General features: G+C 36.4%; 3 protein-coding genes across 3 annotated transcripts; 2 read left to right on the forward strand and 1 right to left on the reverse strand.

Moving 5' to 3' along the window:
• Positions 1-1,071: 1,071 nt before the first annotated feature.
• Positions 1,072-8,641, reverse strand: LOC106151579 (leucine-rich repeat-containing protein 47). Its single transcript, XM_013524916.3, has 5 exons — positions 7,608-8,641; positions 7,113-7,229; positions 2,801-2,919; positions 2,267-2,369; positions 1,072-1,911 (listed from the first exon to the last, which is right to left on the reverse strand). The coding sequence occupies exons 1-5, from the start codon at positions 8,604-8,606 to the stop codon at positions 1,612-1,614; spliced, it is 1,638 nt and encodes a 545-aa protein (XP_013380370.3). The 5' UTR covers positions 8,607-8,641; the 3' UTR covers positions 1,072-1,611.
• A 932-nt stretch (positions 8,642-9,573) lies between these two features.
• Positions 9,574-14,625, forward strand: LOC106151589 (uncharacterized). Its single transcript, XM_013524927.2, has 5 exons — positions 9,574-10,072; positions 11,342-11,480; positions 11,982-12,099; positions 12,636-12,775; positions 13,154-14,625. The coding sequence occupies exons 1-5, from the start codon at positions 9,874-9,876 to the stop codon at positions 13,434-13,436; spliced, it is 879 nt and encodes a 292-aa protein (XP_013380381.2). The 5' UTR covers positions 9,574-9,873; the 3' UTR covers positions 13,437-14,625.
• Positions 14,626-14,841: 216 nt separating this feature from the next.
• Positions 14,842-18,392, forward strand: LOC106151588 (uncharacterized). The gene is made up of 5 exons (XM_013524924.2): positions 14,842-15,277; positions 15,653-15,785; positions 16,383-16,500; positions 16,870-17,009; positions 17,380-18,392. Exons 1-5 carry the CDS (start codon positions 15,055-15,057, stop codon positions 17,714-17,716), a joined length of 951 nt encoding a protein of 316 aa, XP_013380378.2. The 5' UTR covers positions 14,842-15,054; the 3' UTR covers positions 17,717-18,392.
• The last annotated feature ends 1,147 nt before the right edge of the window (positions 18,393-19,539 follow it).

Here is a 19,539-nt window from a genome sequence, read left to right on the forward strand (position 1 = left end):
TTATTTAATCAAGTCTAGCAAAAAAAAAGTGCTTTTCCACTGGCAGAGTTGCAAACCTCTGACAAAAAATGATAATAATAATAATAAAATAAAATAATAAATAAATAAATATATTTTGAAAGTTCATGGTATAATTAGTAAGCAAACAAAATGAATATCACAGCAGCTACAGTAATTTTGAACACCTAAATCAGTGTGTGAAACACTGTCCTATTAGTATTAGTATACTCTCTTACATGTACATACCTCTGATACATCGCCTGATACTTAAGACCAGGTATAATTAGTTGCATGTGTCACTTCAGATTCAGAAACTTTAATAAAAAAATGCCATTGGAGATCAATTTACTATCTTTGCCAAATCACATGCATTTTATCTTTGGTCAATTGAGAAAATTTGTAAATCCTTTTTGACAAACAGTCACTGCATGTGTTAATAATCTGACCACTATCTGTCCATGCCAGTGCTGTCTCAAGGATCACTCCCTTACCTGCTAATCCATAAGTGCCAAACTGTATCTTTTTTTACTGCAAATTTACTGAGTGGCCTTGTTTGGTAAAAAGACATTTTCCTTCCCGAAATCATCATGATGCAATTATTTTTACCTTTTTTATAAATATCGTTGCACTGTTGTTCACCGTTTGGTATCTGTATATATTTGCCAGCATTGCAAGTCTAGTTTTTTCATTCTTTCTTTATTTTATTTATTTATTTATTTTTTTTTTTTTTTTATTTTTTTTTTTTTTTTGCTGAGCAAGTGAATCCTGGCAGTAATTCACAATCTTGGCTGAACAAAAACGCATCGAGTAGGTAACTTTGCATTAGGTTTGAGCAGTATTTTGTTCACAACTTGAAAGGTTTGCTCATATAATCATAGCATTTTTAAAATAATTACAAGTATGTTATCACTCACTCAAAACTTTTAGCAAAGAAGAAAACTTGCAATCAATTTCACATACGATTTGTGTCAAAATCAACAATATTCGTAATTGTCTTCACTTTTGAGCAATTTATTTGCCAACTTCACATTATTTTGATAAAAATTGATCAGAGATATTCAAAATACAACAAAATATGAAACATTTTATTTCATCTGCATGTGAAGCTGTTCTTTTTGCGAAGCATATTGTTGCTACCTCTACTGGTATGTACTACGTATGCTCATCTTAGAAAACTTTAATTAATCCAGTTTGAATGTACAAATACCAGTACTGAATACAACATGAACGTACAACAGTCAGCAGACAACATTAACAACTTGTTTTATCATAGTTTGTGACATTCAGGATATACCAATATGTTGGTTGTTCACATCTCTTTCAGAGCACTTGCATGTGTTTCTGTAGAATTGTAGTACTGGTACGTAAACCGTTAAACACAAACATTTAATTGTAACATATATGTATATCAAAAGGATTCAACAAATGACTGTTTACTGATCATATCAGGTACATTTAAATCTTGGCTTACAGCTTGGCATGGTTGGAGTTATCAGTCAGAAAAATAGTTCAACAGCTCAATAAATTAACAAAATGACAGGTAAAAATGCTAAGAATTAATTTTTTTTTAGAATCTGAATATGAAACAAATTGTAACAACTCGGAAGCTCTTCATTCTACTTCTCGAATGACTCTGTAAGCGGTGGAAGGTAGGTCTGTCCTTGAGGGATACACAACTTTCAAATTACCATCAGGATCCACTATGCGCACTTGTTCAACAATCAATCTTTGACCTGTGACTGCTGCTGTGCCATCCTCGCTGCCTCCAGTAGCTCCCCCTTCAGTGGTGTCATCCCTTCCGACACCAATCTCAAGAATTTCTTGAAGGAGGGCATCCATCACCTTTTTGCAAGTGTCTAAAGATGTAGAGCTCGTCACTTCAATCAATACATCTGTTGTGTCTTTGGAAATCTAAAATAGTTAAAAATTGGAAAAACTAATGAGGAAGACTCTGTTAATTTAACATTTTAGATGAACATTAATATGTCATTGTCAAGCTTTTTGTATATGTACTTGGCATGTTTTGGAATAAATATGTTTATATTGTACAACTCAGTTCACAAAATGTGATGTATTCTGGCATGTGTTTGTGGTGCTTCAAAACAGCTGATACCATTACTTAACATTAAATCTCTTGACATTGAAATTAGCAAAACGGCAACATAATGGCAATTTTGTGCATTACCAATGCATATCTTATACAAGTACAAAAATTATTACTACCACTTCAATTATCAATAATTCAAATACCAGGACTTCAAATTACCTTAGTAACATCACAGTTCGTGATTGGTGGGAATGAAATAACTCTCCCTTCGTTATCTGCCAGGAAAGGAAAAGTTGCTTTGCCTTTCAACAGATCTAAATACCTGAATAAATAAAAAAAAAGATTTAATCAAAAATAAATTCAGAGATAGTTGCATTGTATTGAGAAATTGCAGAAAATTTACATGAAATATACTTGTTTAGAGGCTATTCAGCTAGACAGCTTTGTGCCCTGGTGAAGATACTCCAAATAGACACTGCAATATTAGAGTAAAACCGCAATTTCAATACTAGCTGTTGATTGAAAAAAAGTTTTTTATTCTTATTTCTTTGAACTTAATACAAATGTTTTGGTTTCAAAAGTAATGATAATCTACAAGCTTTTATTAAAGGAAAACTGTTCCTAATGAGCTACAATAGTAAGAAAGATATACCTTTGAATGGAGACATCAAGAATGAGAATAAAATATCAAACTTTTTATAATCACATAAATATATCTGGTTTTCACAAAGGTTAATGTTAAATTTTACTCACTTGTGTATTCCAGAAGTTTGATTTCTCTTCTTCTCTTTCCTATATTCCTCTGCTTCCTGGCACAGTTTGTCCACCAACTGCCGTGCTGTTACCTCTGCCTTCCTCATAAGGGGAAGCAACTGAAAAAAATTAACAAAATGACCCAAAGGTTACAGATCTCAGCAAAAACTAGAGGATCAGAGAGGCGATACCGCCTCCGAATATTGTACCACCAGCTGGAGCAAGCGCATTCGTATAGACCCCCACATACACAAAGTAAGGGACACAGCCACCAGTCTTGTGCTTGACAAGCTGTAAAAATGCAATCAACAAGAATTTTCAAAATATGCAAAAAAATTTTTTTATTTTAAAATGGTACAATCAAAGTTAATTCATCGTAAGGTAGGTCAAAGGTCAATTTCAAGGTCACAGTAAATTGCCAGTATATGACTTCCTTTTCAAGTTTAATAGTAACTATGGACCTATCTCTGCCAGTTTTGGAGATAAAAGGGAATCAAAATTTGCAAAGTTCAGTTCATGGTGAAAAGTAGGTCAAAGGTCAATTTCAAGGTCACAGTAAGATTGCCAGTATATGACTTCCTATTCAACTTCAATAGTAACTATGGACCTATCTCTGCCAGTTTTGGAGATAAAATGGAAGCAAAATTTACAAAGTTCAGTTCATGGTGAAAAGTAGGTCAAAGGTCAATTTCAAGGTCACAGTAAGATTGCCAGTATATGACTTCCTATTCAACTTCAATAGTAACTATGGACCTATCTCTGCCAGTTTTGGAGATATAAGGGACTAAATGTTATAATTTTGGAGTTACCATAATGTGCCATAAATTTCCTACAGAAAAAATTAATTAAAATAAAGAAAAGGTAATTTTGGTCAAAATTCTTGAAATGGGAAGTGTCTTGAAGTTCGAGATGTTAAAATTTGATGATATAATGTCATTTTTGACCATGAGTTGTCTGCTTTGCCAAGCCTTATGTTTTATTTTTCTGGAGTTCAAAATTTATTATCCATTACCGTACTGCGCATTTTGCTTTCACCACCAATATATACTTTTTGATACAGCGTAACTTTGGAGATAGAAGGGAAGCAAAATTTGCAAGTTCAGTTCATGGTGGAAAGTAGGTCAAAGGTCAATTTTAAGGTCACATTTAGATTGCCAGTATATGACTTCCTATTCAACTTCAATAGTAACTATGGACCTATCTCTGCCAGTTTTGGAGATAAAAGGGAAGCAAAATTTACAAAGTTCAGTTTATGGTGAAAAGTAGGTCAAAGGTCAATTTTAAGGACACAGTAAGATTGCCAGTATATGACTTCCTATTCAACTTCAATAGTAACTATGGACATATCTCTGCCAGTTTTGGAGATAAAAGGGAAGCAAAATTTGCAAAGTTCAGTTCATAGTGAAAAGTAGGTCAAAGATCAATTTAAAGATCACAGTAAGATTGCCAGTATATGACTTCCTATTCAACTTCAATAGTAACTATGGACCTATCTCTGCCAGTTTTGGAGATATAAGGGACTAAATGTTATAATTTTGGAGTTACCATAATGTGCCATAAATTTCCTACAGAAAAAAATAATTAAAATAAAGAAAAGGTCATTTTGGTCAAAATTCTTGAAATGGGAGGTGCTCTGAAGTTCGAGATGTTCAAATTTGATGAAATAATGTTATTTTTTTTTGACCACAAGTTGTCTGCTTCGCCAAGCCTTATGTTTTATTTTTCTGGAGTTCAAAATTTATTATCCATTACCGTACTGCACATTTTGCTTTCACCACCAATATGTACTTTTTGATACAGCGTAACTTTGGAGATAAAAGGGAAGCAAAATTTGCAAAGTTCAGTTCATGGTGAAAAGTAGGTAAAAGGTCAATTTTAAGGTCACATTTAGATTGCCAGTATATGACTTCCTATTCAAGTTCTATAGTAATTATGGACCTATCTCAGCCAGTGCTGGAGAAAAAAGGGAAGCAAAATTTGCAAAGTTCAGTTCATGGTGAAAAGTAGGTCAAAGGTCAATTTCAAGGTCACAGTGAGATTGCCAGTATATGACTTCCTATTCAACTTCAATGGTAACTATCAACATATCTCTGCCAGTTTTGGAGATAAAAGGGAATCAAAATTTGCAAAGTTCAGTTCATGGTGAAAAGTAGGTCAAAGGTCAATTTCAAGGTCACAGTAAGATTGCCAGTATATGACTTCCTATTCAAGTTCAATAGTAACCATGGACATATCTCTGCCAGGTTTGTAGATAAAAGGGAAGCAAAATTTACAAAGTTCAGTTCATGGTGAAAAGTAGGTCAAAGGTCAATTTCAAGGTCACAGTAAGATTGCCAGTATATGACTTCCTATTCAAGTTCAATAGTAACTATGGACCTATCTCTGCCAGTTTTGGAGATAAAAGGGAAGCAAAATTTGCAAAGTTCAGTTCATGGTGAATAGTAGGTCAAAGGTCAATTTCAAGGTCACATTTAGACTGCCAGTATATGAATTCCTATTTAAGTTCAATAGTAACTATGGACCTATCTCTGCCAGTTTTGGAGATAAAAGGGAAGCAAAATTTGCAAAGTTCAGTTCATGGTGAAAAGTAGGTCAAAGGTCAATTTTAAGGACACATTTAGATTGCCAGTATATGACTTCCTATTCAAGTTCAATAGTAACTATGGACATATCTCTGCCAGTTTTGTAGATAAAAGGGAAGCAAAATTTGCAAAGTTCAGTTCATGGTGAAAAGTAGGTCAAAGGTCAATTTCAAGGTCACAGTAAGATTGCCAGTATATGACTTCCTATTCAACTTCAATAGTAACTATGGACCTATCTCTGCCAGTTTTGGAGATATAAGGGACTAAATGTTATAATTTTGGAGTTACCATAATGTGCCATAAATTTCCTACAGAAAAAAATTAATTAAAATAAAGAAAAGGTAATTTTGGTCAAAATTCTTGAAATGGGAGGTGCTCTGAAGTTCCAGAAGTTCAAATTTGATGAAATAATGTTATTTTTGACCATGAGTTGTCTGCTTTGCCAAGCCTTATATATATTTTTTTCTGGAGTTCAAAATTTATTATCCATTACCGTACTGCACATTTTGCTTTCACCACCAATATGTACTTTTTGATACAGCGTAACTCGAAAACCGTATGGAATACAAAAAAACGGAGACCACCTCCAGTGTTGGGCTTTACATGCTCTACAAAATGCAAAAAAGAATGGGTCTCTAGCATTAACGGTTCCCGAATTAGAGACAGTTTTCAGTTTCAGTATCTTATGGCCGCTACTCCCGTGAAAATGCACCGATTGACCCCAAATTCACGGAGATGAAAGATGACCTGAAGGGTAACAACTTCCAATAATATTTTTGGTTAAGTCTGTGTGGTGTCTGAATAACAGGGCAAATAATTTTTTTTTCGTAAAAAAATTAATTTTTTTGAAAATTTTGGCCCGTTTGACCTTGAAATAAAGGTCAAAGGTCAAATCCAAGGGCATATTTGAAATCTACACATATGACTTTTGGAAAGCCGTCTGTAGAAATTTTTCCCATAATTCCTTCCGTAGGGTAGATAATTAGCATTTAATTTTGCCATTTTTAGACAAGGGTGCATTGCAATGAGTGCCACACCTAGACCCCAATACCGACAAAGCCCAAATTTTACGTGGAATGAGTTGAGATTATAGGTGACCTAAATCCAAGAGATGGGTACGGGGGCCCTTACCGTCTAGGAGGAGAAGCGGTAACGGTAGCCGTCCGGCGGAGCCGGCGGAGCCGGCGGAACCGGCGGAGCCGGCGGAGCCGGCGGAACGATCCGGACGGGACCGAAACCATGTGTACCGCCAGCGCTAACGCTGGTGGTACAATAACCCAAGCAGATTCTCCTTATTCAAATGGCAGCTATCTTAAGCATTTAGCATAAAAATTGTATGACAGCCTGTCGCTCATTTTATTCTCAACACAACATAAATTTTGTCAACACTGATTTAAGAGCATGGCAAACACCATGTGTTACTATTTCTCTCAGGCCCGTAGCCAGGGGGGGTTCGGGGGGTGTGAAAGAACCCCCCTTCTTGCTGGAAAAAGGTCCACTCTGGGTAAAATTTGACCTAGGTATATGGGGATTATATGGTAAAAGGTCCACTTTTTCAGAAAAAGAACCCCCCCCTTTGAAATTGCTGGCTACGGGCCTGTCTCTTTATCCATGATTTCAAATATATATTATTCTGTATTTACCTTAATTTTAAAAACAAAACTTTTAAGATTAAAAATAAATTTCATACCTATACACTGAGCATAATCAGAGAAGAGATCTTGTCTCACCTTAATTTCTGTAGGATCCTTGGCATCATATAACAGGGGTCCCTTCACCAAAGCCACATCATGAGTGGCTATAGTGGCTGCCTGGCGCTTGTTACACATACTGTCATGTAATTTGGTCTAAACAAAAAAAATATATGACCAATTAACAAAAAAGTTGAAGCTAAACCTTTCTTGTAAGTAATTGACTTGACAAAATAATCTGCCTTTTGCATGTCTACTGATGTTTTACATATTTTAGTGCAAGGATGCAAGTACTATTCTTGCTATGCAATACCCTGTATATATGTTATCATTCATTAGCTTATACACTGTGTAAGTGACATACTTCAAAATTACTGACAAGCAAATGCCTTTATTATAGGATGATCAATAATTTTGATCATGACCAAAACATTATGGCAATTTCTTCTCATCTATGAATTAAACAATCAACAAAAAAGACCCATGAACATCTTATTTACCCCTGGGCAATATATTTAAAGAAAGGGTAATAACCTGCAAATTGATGAACCTCTTAAACATGTTCAGAGACTTATGGAAGTCTAGCTGTCTAACAATACAGCACACAATGTAAGGCCTGATCTCCAACACTGCAGAGGTAACTTTGACAGTAATCCCCTTCTCCTCCTGGAAGTGCAGAACCTTCATCATATTCTTCATCAAAATTTCCATCTCATCATCATTATCTCCTGCTTTTGCAGTTTTTTTCTTATCCTTTTTGGTTTTTCCTTTGTCCTTTTTGCCACTTTTGGCACGTTGCTGGGCAAGGACATTCCCTAGATAATCTAAAACCGACTTAGTTGGACACTGTTCAATCATTTTCGCCAGCCTTCTGTCCTTCAGTCTGTTTCCCTTTAAGTTTGCCTCCTTCAGTTTTAGGCAGTTACTTAGCTCCGGTGGGATCTCCAGCATCGCGTTGTCGGAGAGATCAAGCAGTTTTAGCGACACTAGAACCTCTATTTCAGATGGCATCAAGGTGATTTGATTGCCAGCAGCATTGAGCTGATTAAGCAGGCTAAGTTCAGGGGAGCAGATATCTTCGGGCAAAGACTCCAGACGATTGTGTGAGATGTCTAACACGTGTAAATTGTGCAGCTCACTGATTAGAGGGAAATCAGTCAGTTGATTTCCACTGACGTTTATGGTGTGTAGTTCGCGTAAATCACCTATTTCTTCCGGTAGGCGTTCGAGAGAGTTCCTGGACAGGTCGAGAAACTTTAACTTTTTCAACTGTTTAATTTCACTGGACACATGGTTGATGTTGTTGCTGTGAAGAACCAAAGATGTGAGGTTTATCATTTTTCCTATTTCGTCATCAACCTTGGTCAAACAGGTTTTGCTGATTTCCAAGAAATTCAAATTGATTAGATCATAAAGTGATTTATCCAAACCATTGTCTTCTATTCTACTGCTTATGTCAGGCCCATGTAGTACAAGTTCTCTTCGCTCCTCTTTCCGAGCTTGCACAACTTCCTGCCATGAGGGCTCCATCATTGCACTTGATAAAATGACTCTAGGCGTCGCCACGTTTAGCACACCCAGCAAGACATGCCACGCTTGGTAACATGTAGCACGAGTAAGTCGGGGTCATCCCGCTATAAGTGCTTTTACTCCGAAAGACTTTTATTTAGATTAGAATGACTGTTCACAACTCAGCTGTCAACGTGATAGGTTTAGTGAACCTAAGAGCGATTTTAGAGCACTGCATTGGTCTACCACAATAAAAAAGATCAAAATCAGTTTGGTATTTTTCAATGGATTTCAGTTAAATCACAATAGAACGCTATACCCTATAGAAAGATGACAGAAAAAATATTTACAGTCTGACTGAGCGCTTTTTATGGTAGTTCTAGGAAGTATTTAATAAACAATACCTTTGCTGCATTTAGTCAACAAAAGAGAGAAACAGAGAGAAAGTAAGCAAGAAAAAGAAAAAAAAAAACTTAATAAAAATAAAGAAAGAAGCGAGGAAGACGGAATAAAAGAAATAAAAAACGAAATAGAGAATAAAAAGGGTAAAATTAATAAAAATTAAAGATGATATAATACTAAAGCCGTGATATCCCATCTATCGCATTCTATAATTCGTGACTGCAGTGGGTCGGTGTTCAGAAGAACGCTGATGCATCTAATTTTTTCCTCTTGTACCGGTAAAAGGACAACTGGGAATCGAAAACTGTGTTAATTCGCAACACAAGTCCCATACTATTGAGATTGTAGGTAATCAGTGATTTTTTTTTTAACAACGTTTATTCGAAAGAAATGGAGGCAAAGCGCTGGAAGCATTAAATGCTCTCCACAAAATTAAATAAGTAAATAAATAAAACAAATGGATACGTATATACAACAGAATAAATGTATAACTTCAAATATTTCAGTGATATAAATCCATCTAAGCATTCTGCATTCTGTTGTAGGCCTACAACCCCTGCCTTCGGCTTTTATTTGCTAGTTTATACCATAGCTTAAAGATACAGGTGCCAGGTCTACGACGATGGTTTTGCACCTTCTCCTGTTAGTATCACTGGCACCTCTGATTACTTTAAACACGAAGACGATGAGTTATCATTCTGAAGATGGTCTCTCCACCTGACTCATCTGATTTATTTCTAAGTTATCAGCATCTTTTGCATACCCACCCAAACAAGAAATGCATAAGGTTACGTGCCTTGACTACTAATAACAGGTGGTCGTCAAAGTATAGGGTTGGACATCATAGGATTTCTACTACTCGGGTTGCAAACTCCAACCCGCAACAGTCATGGAATATTATCAATGTGGAATTTTTCTGCGATATGTAGTTTTTCTAGCTCTGACTTTTATGACTAAGCATTGCGTCCACGCAGAGAGTGGTTATAGATTAGTAAATATCGCCAGCCCCAGAACTAACCCCGCAGCCTGTGGAAGGTCGACGGCGTCCTGGGTATGTGATCCAGGGAGAGTTATCAGCGAGGAGGAAGGTAAATAGCGCCACTTTTAACCCTTAAACACATTTTCGAACACTAGCTTGACCCCACCTAGTAGGCTATGCCAACAAAAGCCGGGGCCCATTTCATCTTACTTTAGGATGGTATTGCCTGTAAACATTGTATTTGTTTAATCTTAAAAGTTAAAGACTTTCAACTAAAAATTTAAGGCTAAAAACGTATATTTACAAGTGGTCTACCCAATATACAAATTAGTCGAAATCTTAACTTTGTACGTTGAATACACAACCTAATAGGCAGAGTGCTTATTTGCGTTAATCCTATAATGTTGTACGCTTCGGTTGTTTTCACACTCAAAATAAGCATTATCATTTACCACCTGTATCCGCATTACGTTTTCTGCTGAGTTTTGCTATTTAACGACAGCTAAATACAACCGCCCTGCATACATCTAGTGTAGCGCCATTACCTTGAAAAATAAAAGAATTATTATGTTTTGTTTATGATTTTTTTCCAAGGAAAGGCAGAATTGGCTTGACATAAAGCAATTTAGTAGTGTTCATTGTAGATAAAAGCATAATCTTATAGTTGAATAGTGAAAAAACAAGATACACAAACTTAAGGGGATTAACTCGTATAAAGCAATCACGCTATGTTTAATTACCTAAATGTTCATTGTTAAGACATTCTTGGAAACAATCGGATACATTTGAGCATGCTGAATTTTTTCAAGGAGAAATTACTGTACATGTATTTTCTATAGGAAAAAAAGGACATTTTATTGGAGACAGACTGTGTTTTGTTGCCATTATGAAATACCATTTCCCCGCATTAACTGATGTGAGAATGATCCTCAAGTATTTATTTGATAATGAGAGGTCCTCAGGTTTATCTTCATAACGCCCGTAAGGAAATTAGTGTTGGCATTATCCATAGATCACCTCATTAAATCGACTCCTGTGACGGAACTCGTTTTCTTTTCTCTCGTATTTCCACTAATACTATCGAAGTATTGAATCCCGCGTAAAATATTGTGATTTTCACATAATGAAGTATTGCGTCTGTGTTTTTATGCAGCCAGTGGCTTTCCGATCGACTGACACTGTAAAACATTTGCAAATCTACATGTTTGAGCAGAACATTGACTTTGTAATGTCTATTCACATTTTAAAGAATGTGGATATGCCAGACTGCTTGTGCTTGGTTTGTTTAACTGTTTTATATTATCTACTGGTATATCTATTTGTGGTTGCCAAGAATGCTTTCTCATATTCAATTTATCTACCTTTGAATTCACTGCAGCTGTGCGACTGAACCATCTGATTGACGACGTTCGTAAGCAGACCCCATGTGTGTGCCTGGACAAAAGTCGCTGTGACGCGAGCGCCCCTGGGATAGTAGTGGGTGTGTTACTAGTGCCAAAAGTGAGCCCACCAGATGGGTAAGACTACAAATTAGACTTCCTTTTGATGTCTATATAATCTCTGATTTGTTGGAATCTTTCTAATTCGATTACTAAAGGTACACGTACACCCAAAATTATCGTATAATTTTTATTATTAGACAAAGTATAAGAGTGATTCGTACAGATTACCCTGCAAATATAGAAGAGCAGAAATCAAAGGTACTTCCTGTATTAATTCGTAAACTGCACAGCGTGAATCTTGACTCACGTAACCAGTTTTATGCTGTTGAACATGGTCTCCTGGCCTTGTGCCTGCAGTGAGTGAGTGCAGTGCAGTACAAGCACATGCATTTTGAAACATACTGTAAAATTTTAAGTGACAATGTGGAGTGTTTGTGTTTGTGTGTGGAAAAGAAAAAAAATCGTGTCTATACATGAAGAAACAAACTTCAACGAAACTTGATTATAATATAATATAATATAATATAATATAATATAATATAATATAATATAATATCTCTCCATTGATCACTGCAGATCCAGCGTGGGACAGGAGATGAACAGATGGGCGAAGGAACTTGCAACTAGTCGCTGGAGTTTTGGAGCCTGTAGTGACGATATAGTCATTGTGTTCTCAAGAGACGATAGCAGACAAGTACGTTACTCACTAGACCTGTAGAGATTAAGGCTTCGTTCACATGCAATGTCTATTTTCTATTTTCTATTTTCGGTATGTCTTATGATCACGGTCTGTGCACTGAATATCCCGCCGCGTAATTACTGGCAGCGCGAGCCAGTTACTTATAGTAACTTATAGTAACTGGCTCGCGCTGCCAGTAATTACGCCGCGGGATATTTAGTGCACAGACCGTGATCATAAGACATACCGAAAATAGAAAATAGAAAATAGAAAATAGACATTGCATGTGAACGAAGCCTTAGTAAGGGTGGGAGATTAGGCTTTTGTACTTGTGGCTTTGTATTGTAAATAGTAAAACGAACATGGATATTATCACTTTATGCAGTGTTGCACTAGCAGATTTTGCCTTAAGTCAATAATGCAAAAAAAAAAAAAGATTCCAAAAAGATAATGCATTTCATTTTTAGAAAAAACTTGGCTTTTTGTTTTACTTGTCTTCGTAAAAAATATATTTCAAAGGAAATCAATTATTCTTGTCGATTTATTTAAAGCTTGCAGTTTATGCAAACGGCCGGGTGGCGAGCAGGGTCGGTGGCCAACCTTGTCTTATAAGCATTCTTCAGGGCGTTCAACCATATATGTCCGCAGCGAAATATGCGGAGGGGATGAATTATGCTGTGTCCAGTTTTAAGTAAGTATATGTCGAAGCATACATGTACTCGATAGTTTAGTCAGTTTAGTAAGTAGGCTTTGGATTGTTCAAGAAAACTGTGACTTGTACAATACTTACTGGCACATAAATAGCATGCAACACGTACTTCAGCATAATATTGGCTGTCCCAAGTGTAACAGTGAACGACTATCGAATCCAACAGGAATTCAAAAGGGGCAAAATGTTGCACATAGCTTCTTTTAAATATGGACCACATAAGATGCTAAATATAGACTATTTATACAATAATGCAATCAATGATCGAACATCTTTCGAAAGTGTTTTACAAAGTGAGACCTGTACAGTAAAGTATATAGGTCAAATCACTAAAATTTTATTTTCGTTCAATTTTCACAGGAAAGTCATACTCGAAGGTGTCTGTCCAAATCCGGCCAATTCTCCGGGGCATAAGTACCCCCCTGCTGGGTCCGGTGACAGCGGTAGCAGCAGCAGCAGTAGCAGCAGCAGTAGCAGTAGCAGCAGCAGCAGTAGCAGTAGTAGTTCCAGTGGGGGTACCAGTAACAGCAGTGGTAGCGGTAGCCAAGGGAAAAGCACGAACATGGGGCACAGCTCCGGAAATGTCAGGGCAGGATCTTGGCTGTTCTCTCTTCTAAGCTTAACATTAATGCTGGTATCGTAACATTGACTGACAAACATCCTCTTACTTTTAAGAATATGTATTAACTGTGGATTGACCAGTCTAGTTTCTGAAGAATTTTCCGTTTCTGACCAATCCTCATACCCGGTGAAACATGAAATGGCAACAATTCATCATGAACAATAGATCACTGGTATGTCTAAATATGCCTAAGACTCGAATGAGGGTAAAATGTTTCGTATGCTTTTGAACAACTACAATTTAAGATAGCAGTTTTTATACTCTTAATCGTAAATTACTCACAAAGAAACACGTATAGAAAAGAAGGCTGGCAACCGGACATAATTTTCGTCAGTGGTGAACAGTTATTATTATTATTATTATTATTATTATTATTATTATTATTGAGATTGAGAACTATTGTGAGAAAAAACACTCTGCACTCTAAAATATGGCAGTGCACTTCCACGTCTGTAAGCAGTGCTTTTGAGAACGTTTGGGGTTTATGAACCTTGCTGACATGTATGTCTTTAATTAATGATTTTCTTAAATATTCATTTAATCCTGTGCAACTACATACATGTACCGGATGAATATAGATAATTACATGTATATTCGCCGTTCAAAATATTTATTGTGATTTTAAGTCTTTACGTTGTATTTTATCAAATGTGAACGTTATCTGGTATCGTTCTGTGTTGACTCATAATGAGTCGAGCTATTTTCTGTAGTATGAAATGTAGAGACTTCAACACCAAGAACGTGACCTTTTACGCCTTCCGCGCCCAGTTTCTTGATGCCATCTTTTACCAAAGAACACATTATTTATGTGACGAATTAGTTAACACGTCGCCTTTGATCTTTGTCACATCGTCAATCTTATGTATTATAATTAGTTTAAATATATCACTGAATCGCCACCCTTCTTTTTAAACTGGACCCACCTTTGCTAATACTTATACCTTAATATTACATTTTGTTTCTCATTTTGAATTCTAAAAAACACTTTTTATATTGGTCTCCTTTTTATATTGGTGATAAAAACCTTTTAGACACGTTCACTTGTAGCAAGTTAGAATAAGAAACAAAGATGTAGGATAACCCATTTACGTGTATTTTCTGAGACACGATGATAACTAAGAAAATCTCGCGAGACGTTTTTCAAATGTTAACTTTGATTGACACTGCTTCGCAAATATTTGAATAAATAAATAAACTATTACACTATTAACTTTACATTACTTGTTGTGTAATTGGCGATGTAGCTGTTATAAACTGCATCCTTGGGGAACTTCAAAACTTGAGAATAACCAACTGTGGTACTGGTGTGAAATGCCACATGAGTCATGGTAGTTCTATACATAGAAACTACACACGCAAAAATAGGCCATGATTCACTATACGCAAGGAAATCTTGTTTTGGCGATTTGGACAAAAGGATTAATCTCTTGCCAAAGAGAGGCTTAAAAAAAGGCAAAGGTTCCGTCTAAACTATGGATATAAATAGAACAATTTAGCTAATGTTCATTGATCACATGATAAGGGATTGGCTCGGCATTTCAACCTGATGCCTCATTTGTTTATACCAAGCTTCCAGAAAAACAAAACTACGTACTTTAGAAGTGTATGACTTTGTCATCAGTCCGCAACCTGAAGTGATATGGAAAGGTCTAAGTTCAGATACATGTACACGTCTTGGTTGGTTTTTCTGACACTGGTTTTAACAGTGTCTACGTCACATTTGCCGAAACCTACATGTAGTTATCATAAACAGCTTTACGAGCTAACAGATATAGCAAATCCCAGGACAAACTTCGCGGAGTGTGGCCGTAAATTCCCATCATGGGTTTGCGATCCAGCCGGCATCTTGGAAGAATCGGAAGGTTGGTACTGAGAGTCCATCAAAATAGTAGTGCTTTTCTGTAGCGGGACCAGGTGTAGTCCTTTAACATTTCTTTCTGCTTAATTCAGTGATAAACGCGAGTGTTTTCCTTTTTTTACATATGACGAGTGCTATTATATTTAGTTCGTAGACTGGACTATTTACATTTTAATAGTACTTTAAAACTAAGATCTAATACACCGTTTATTAGATCTTAGTTTAAAACGAAATGAAGTACAAAACACACGAAATAGAACAAAGAGAAAACATGAAAAGCACTCAAACCTGATGTGGAGTAGACCTTGTACATTTGTAGATGTTGATCCTATTAATACCTAGTGAACATTTTACTGTTTTTTTTTTTTTTTAATATCAGCCTTCCGAATTGACAACGAAATTACGAAAACTATCGAAGACACCAAATGTCCGTGTAGTCAACAATGCCCCTTGGATTCAAATGGCTATATCATCTCTGTTGTTTTACTTCCAAAAATCAAAGTATCTCCCGGGTAAGTATGGATATCTTTATCTTCCTTGTTATCAACTCAAGTACACTCTCTTTACTTATCGACTTTAGTACTCATAGCCTTACTATAAAAAGCTGTATTTTCTGAGAGCAGATGGTATTACATATTTAATGGACTGTATACACACACACTGAACACGTCAGAAAAGGAGTACCCAGGACGGTGACTGAATATGTACCACACGTGATCTATCACAACTTCTCGATGGCGGTTGTAAAATGACACAGCCAACATCAATTCATACGGCCATCTAGGGGCGGATCTAGGATTCTTTGATGATGCCCACCCTCCCTCCGACCCCCCCCCCCTCCACCCCCGTCCCCCCTCCGAAATATTTTGGCATCTTAGAGGCCGAGGGTGCCAAGAAGGAACCAAAGATCAGGACCCCCCTGACCCCCCCCTCTAAATCCGCCACTGCCGCCATCAATTAACATTGAGAACTTAAAATACATCTGCTTTACAATGCTTTAATAAACACATTCCACAAAATTTAAATTGTATGATTTGAACGAAAAATACATCAGTTATAGGAAATTGATGCCTTTTACGAGTTATACCCAAGATGTTTCATGATTACAGCTACAACGTGTCTACGGAGCTCAAAAGATGGGGTCAGGAACTTTCGACCAGAATTTGGAAGTTTGGCACCTGTGGTAATGATTTAATTATTCTGATCTCTTTGGGAGATGCAGCACAAGTAAGTCAAGGCTCTGAAAATTCTGTTAAATACTTTGGCAATCCAGCTTCAGTTCTATTAATTTTAACCAAGGAAGAGTCTCTTTCGAAAATTTTGAAAGAGGGTTTCTTCTTTTTTCTTAAAAGAAAATGATTATTAAATCTAATGAAAAATAATTCCCACCAATACTACATTTGAACTGCACGGAACAACAATATTTCTGTTCTGCATGTGCATTTGTTAACAGTATCAAACCTGGTCTGATTTTTCTGATTACTAGTGTTCGATGCACTGTAATCGCCGTGAGTTTTATTGTCTCGCATTTCGCATAATAATGATACATACATAAAATTGTAGCAAAATGTCTAATAAAACCATTTTTTTCTGCAGGTCACTGTATATGCAAATTCTTCAGTATTAACAAAGGTCAGTGAGGCAAGATGCCAGCGAGATTTCCTTGCCAACTGCCGTTTATATTTGCATGCCGGGAAATATGGCGAAGCTATTAGGCAAACTGTGTCAGGTATCAGGTAGGCCACAACATTTGTGAGAGAGACGATGGTGAATTTATAACCATTACTTTCCCACACTTTTTACCAAAGATAAAGATAAAGATTATATCTGTTCGACTTTGAATAAATCTGAGACATTTTAGAAAAAAATTCACCATAGGTGGATAAATGGAGCACAGGGACCCACGCCAATTATGCCAAAATTAAAATGGCAAATATAGTCCACGACCCTTACAAAATGGAGAAAAACTCATTTTAGACCCACGTTTTTATATTCTGTATGCTGACATATCATTTTATATCTGGATCGAACACATGTAGACTTGTTAAAGTACAAGGTGATCGATGAGCACTTATCAACATTATTCTTTATCCAATTTTTTTCTAGAAATATTATTCTTGGCAAACCCTGCCAATTACCACCAGTTAGTGAATACTTCGAAAAAGTGAGCAACGACCATGAAGTACAGGATGGCATTGAGAGTATACGCCATACTCAGAGAGACAGAGGCAAGACCATTGGATTACGACTTCGACGTGATTATGACAATAATAGATATATACATTACCAAGAGGAAGAAGACCAAGCTGCCATGGGTGTCACCATAAACGGTACCCACTACGCTTGGTGGATCGTCCTCTTAATTGTACTGGGAATAATTGCCGTTATTATTGGCCTAGCCATTGCGTTGTGCTGTTGTTGCTGCGGTGCACTGTGCTGCTAATAACGGCTACTACTAGGACATTTCCAGACTAAGACCTCGTTTTAAGTAGTATGTGTGCATAGGCCTACTGAAGTCCATCGGAAAGAAAAGAGATTCCCTATATCCTTAATATCCAACATCCACTACCGGCAGTTTACTTTATGTGACTAATTAAATCAACTCAATCCAATGGTGCGCGGCTACACTAAAATTATGACAACAACAACATTATCTATTAAGCATGTTTCATAAAACACTACAAGCATTAAACAACACTGCTAATTAAATAACATATCCATTGCAGAGACATTATTCCCGATGATCTGGAAGTTTATATTATTGGACAATAATACAATATACCGTTACAGAAATGGTGGTCAAAGCTGCAAAAAGCTAAAGATATTGATTATTTTAATACTGTTGTGCAGTATGTACAAATTGAGTATGAAAACGAAGATACACAATAAATTTTTATAGAAGCTCTTGCCTGCCCTTTATTGAAATATACTGTATCATTTTGATATTTCTGACATTGAGCTTAAAGTAAGCTGTACTAGAAACAGTCTCACCGTTTTCAGGTAAACATGTCCAAATATCCAGGACACTTGATTTTGCGGGTATTTTACCAAATAAACTATATTATTAAAATGAATTAGATTGAAAAAAATAAAATAAACAAGTGAATAATAATAATAAAATCATTATAAGGCACTATGTTTTTATCAATCAGAAGATGCAGATTTTCCATACTGTATTACAGTAGGACTGCCAACACCGGTTCTGTTGTTTAAAGTGGTAACGGTGCTGCAACGGAAGCTGACTCCTGTTCTGTCCATCCTGCCACCTAACTAGTAAATACTTAATTGCTGTTCACACTGGTTACCATGCAACATAGATGTACTTACAAATCAACCCATGCCTATACTGTATACCGAATTGCAAGATCTTGATAACAGGTCAGAATCTCATTCGCTGTTCTGCATATTATCAAAGATGCATTTTGTTTTCACGCGGGAATATTTAAGTAATAAGTAGAACCTGGTAGGCCTACATGTACCAATACACTGGCGCAATGCAGGCAAGACAAAATCACAATTTTGTAAAATGTGGAATAAAAGCTGAACATCCAGTTTATCCTAGAACTTACTGTGAGCTGATATGATGGTAAGAGCACGTTTGGGGCTGGCTTTGTATGGGTAGATGAAGGTCGGCCGAAATATCGATTTTAATCTTTTGTGTTTTAAGTGTCGCTGGTAATGCAATTATTGAGAGATCTGCCCGCTCAAAGGAACAACGAAGGTTACAGCAGGCGGCCCTTTATTGTTGTTGGATGCCATAGAGGTGGAGAGCAGCTGTCCCTTTCGGAGATGTCTATATGTCTTTAAGCTGTCTTATCAAATGAATTGCTTTTTGTCTAGGTTAACAAATCCACCTTTATCTGTCTCTTGCTCTCAGAAGAACGCTTCCCAGTTATCTGAATATGATATTATCAGATTTAATAACCGGTATGAACCGTATTGATTGCATTTTTGATAATTGCCATAATTAAGTGAAATGGCATTGAAAAGGAAACTCGGTAAGAAAGCAATAATATCAATATCAGTCGTCTAGCTACAAAATGTTTCCTAAAGATTGAACATTCTTTTTAATGATTTTTACTGATAATGATGAAGTTGAGCTTCGCATGGTTTAACTGCAGGCATTGTTAAAAACCACAAGTACCAAATATGATTGACACGTTGATAAAATTGGTTAGAGAAGCTAACGACTGAGTTTTGGAAATTGGTGTTGTTGGAATGAAACTGACGTGGGACTGTTCTTGGGGATAGATTAATGACAAATCC

The sequence above is a fragment of the Lingula anatina genome, chromosome 1 (genome assembly GCF_051362555.1).
Source record: "Lingula anatina isolate TDL-2025a chromosome 1, LinAna3.0, whole genome shotgun sequence".
Classification (NCBI taxonomy): Eukaryota; Metazoa; Brachiopoda; class Lingulata; order Lingulida; family Lingulidae; genus Lingula; species Lingula anatina.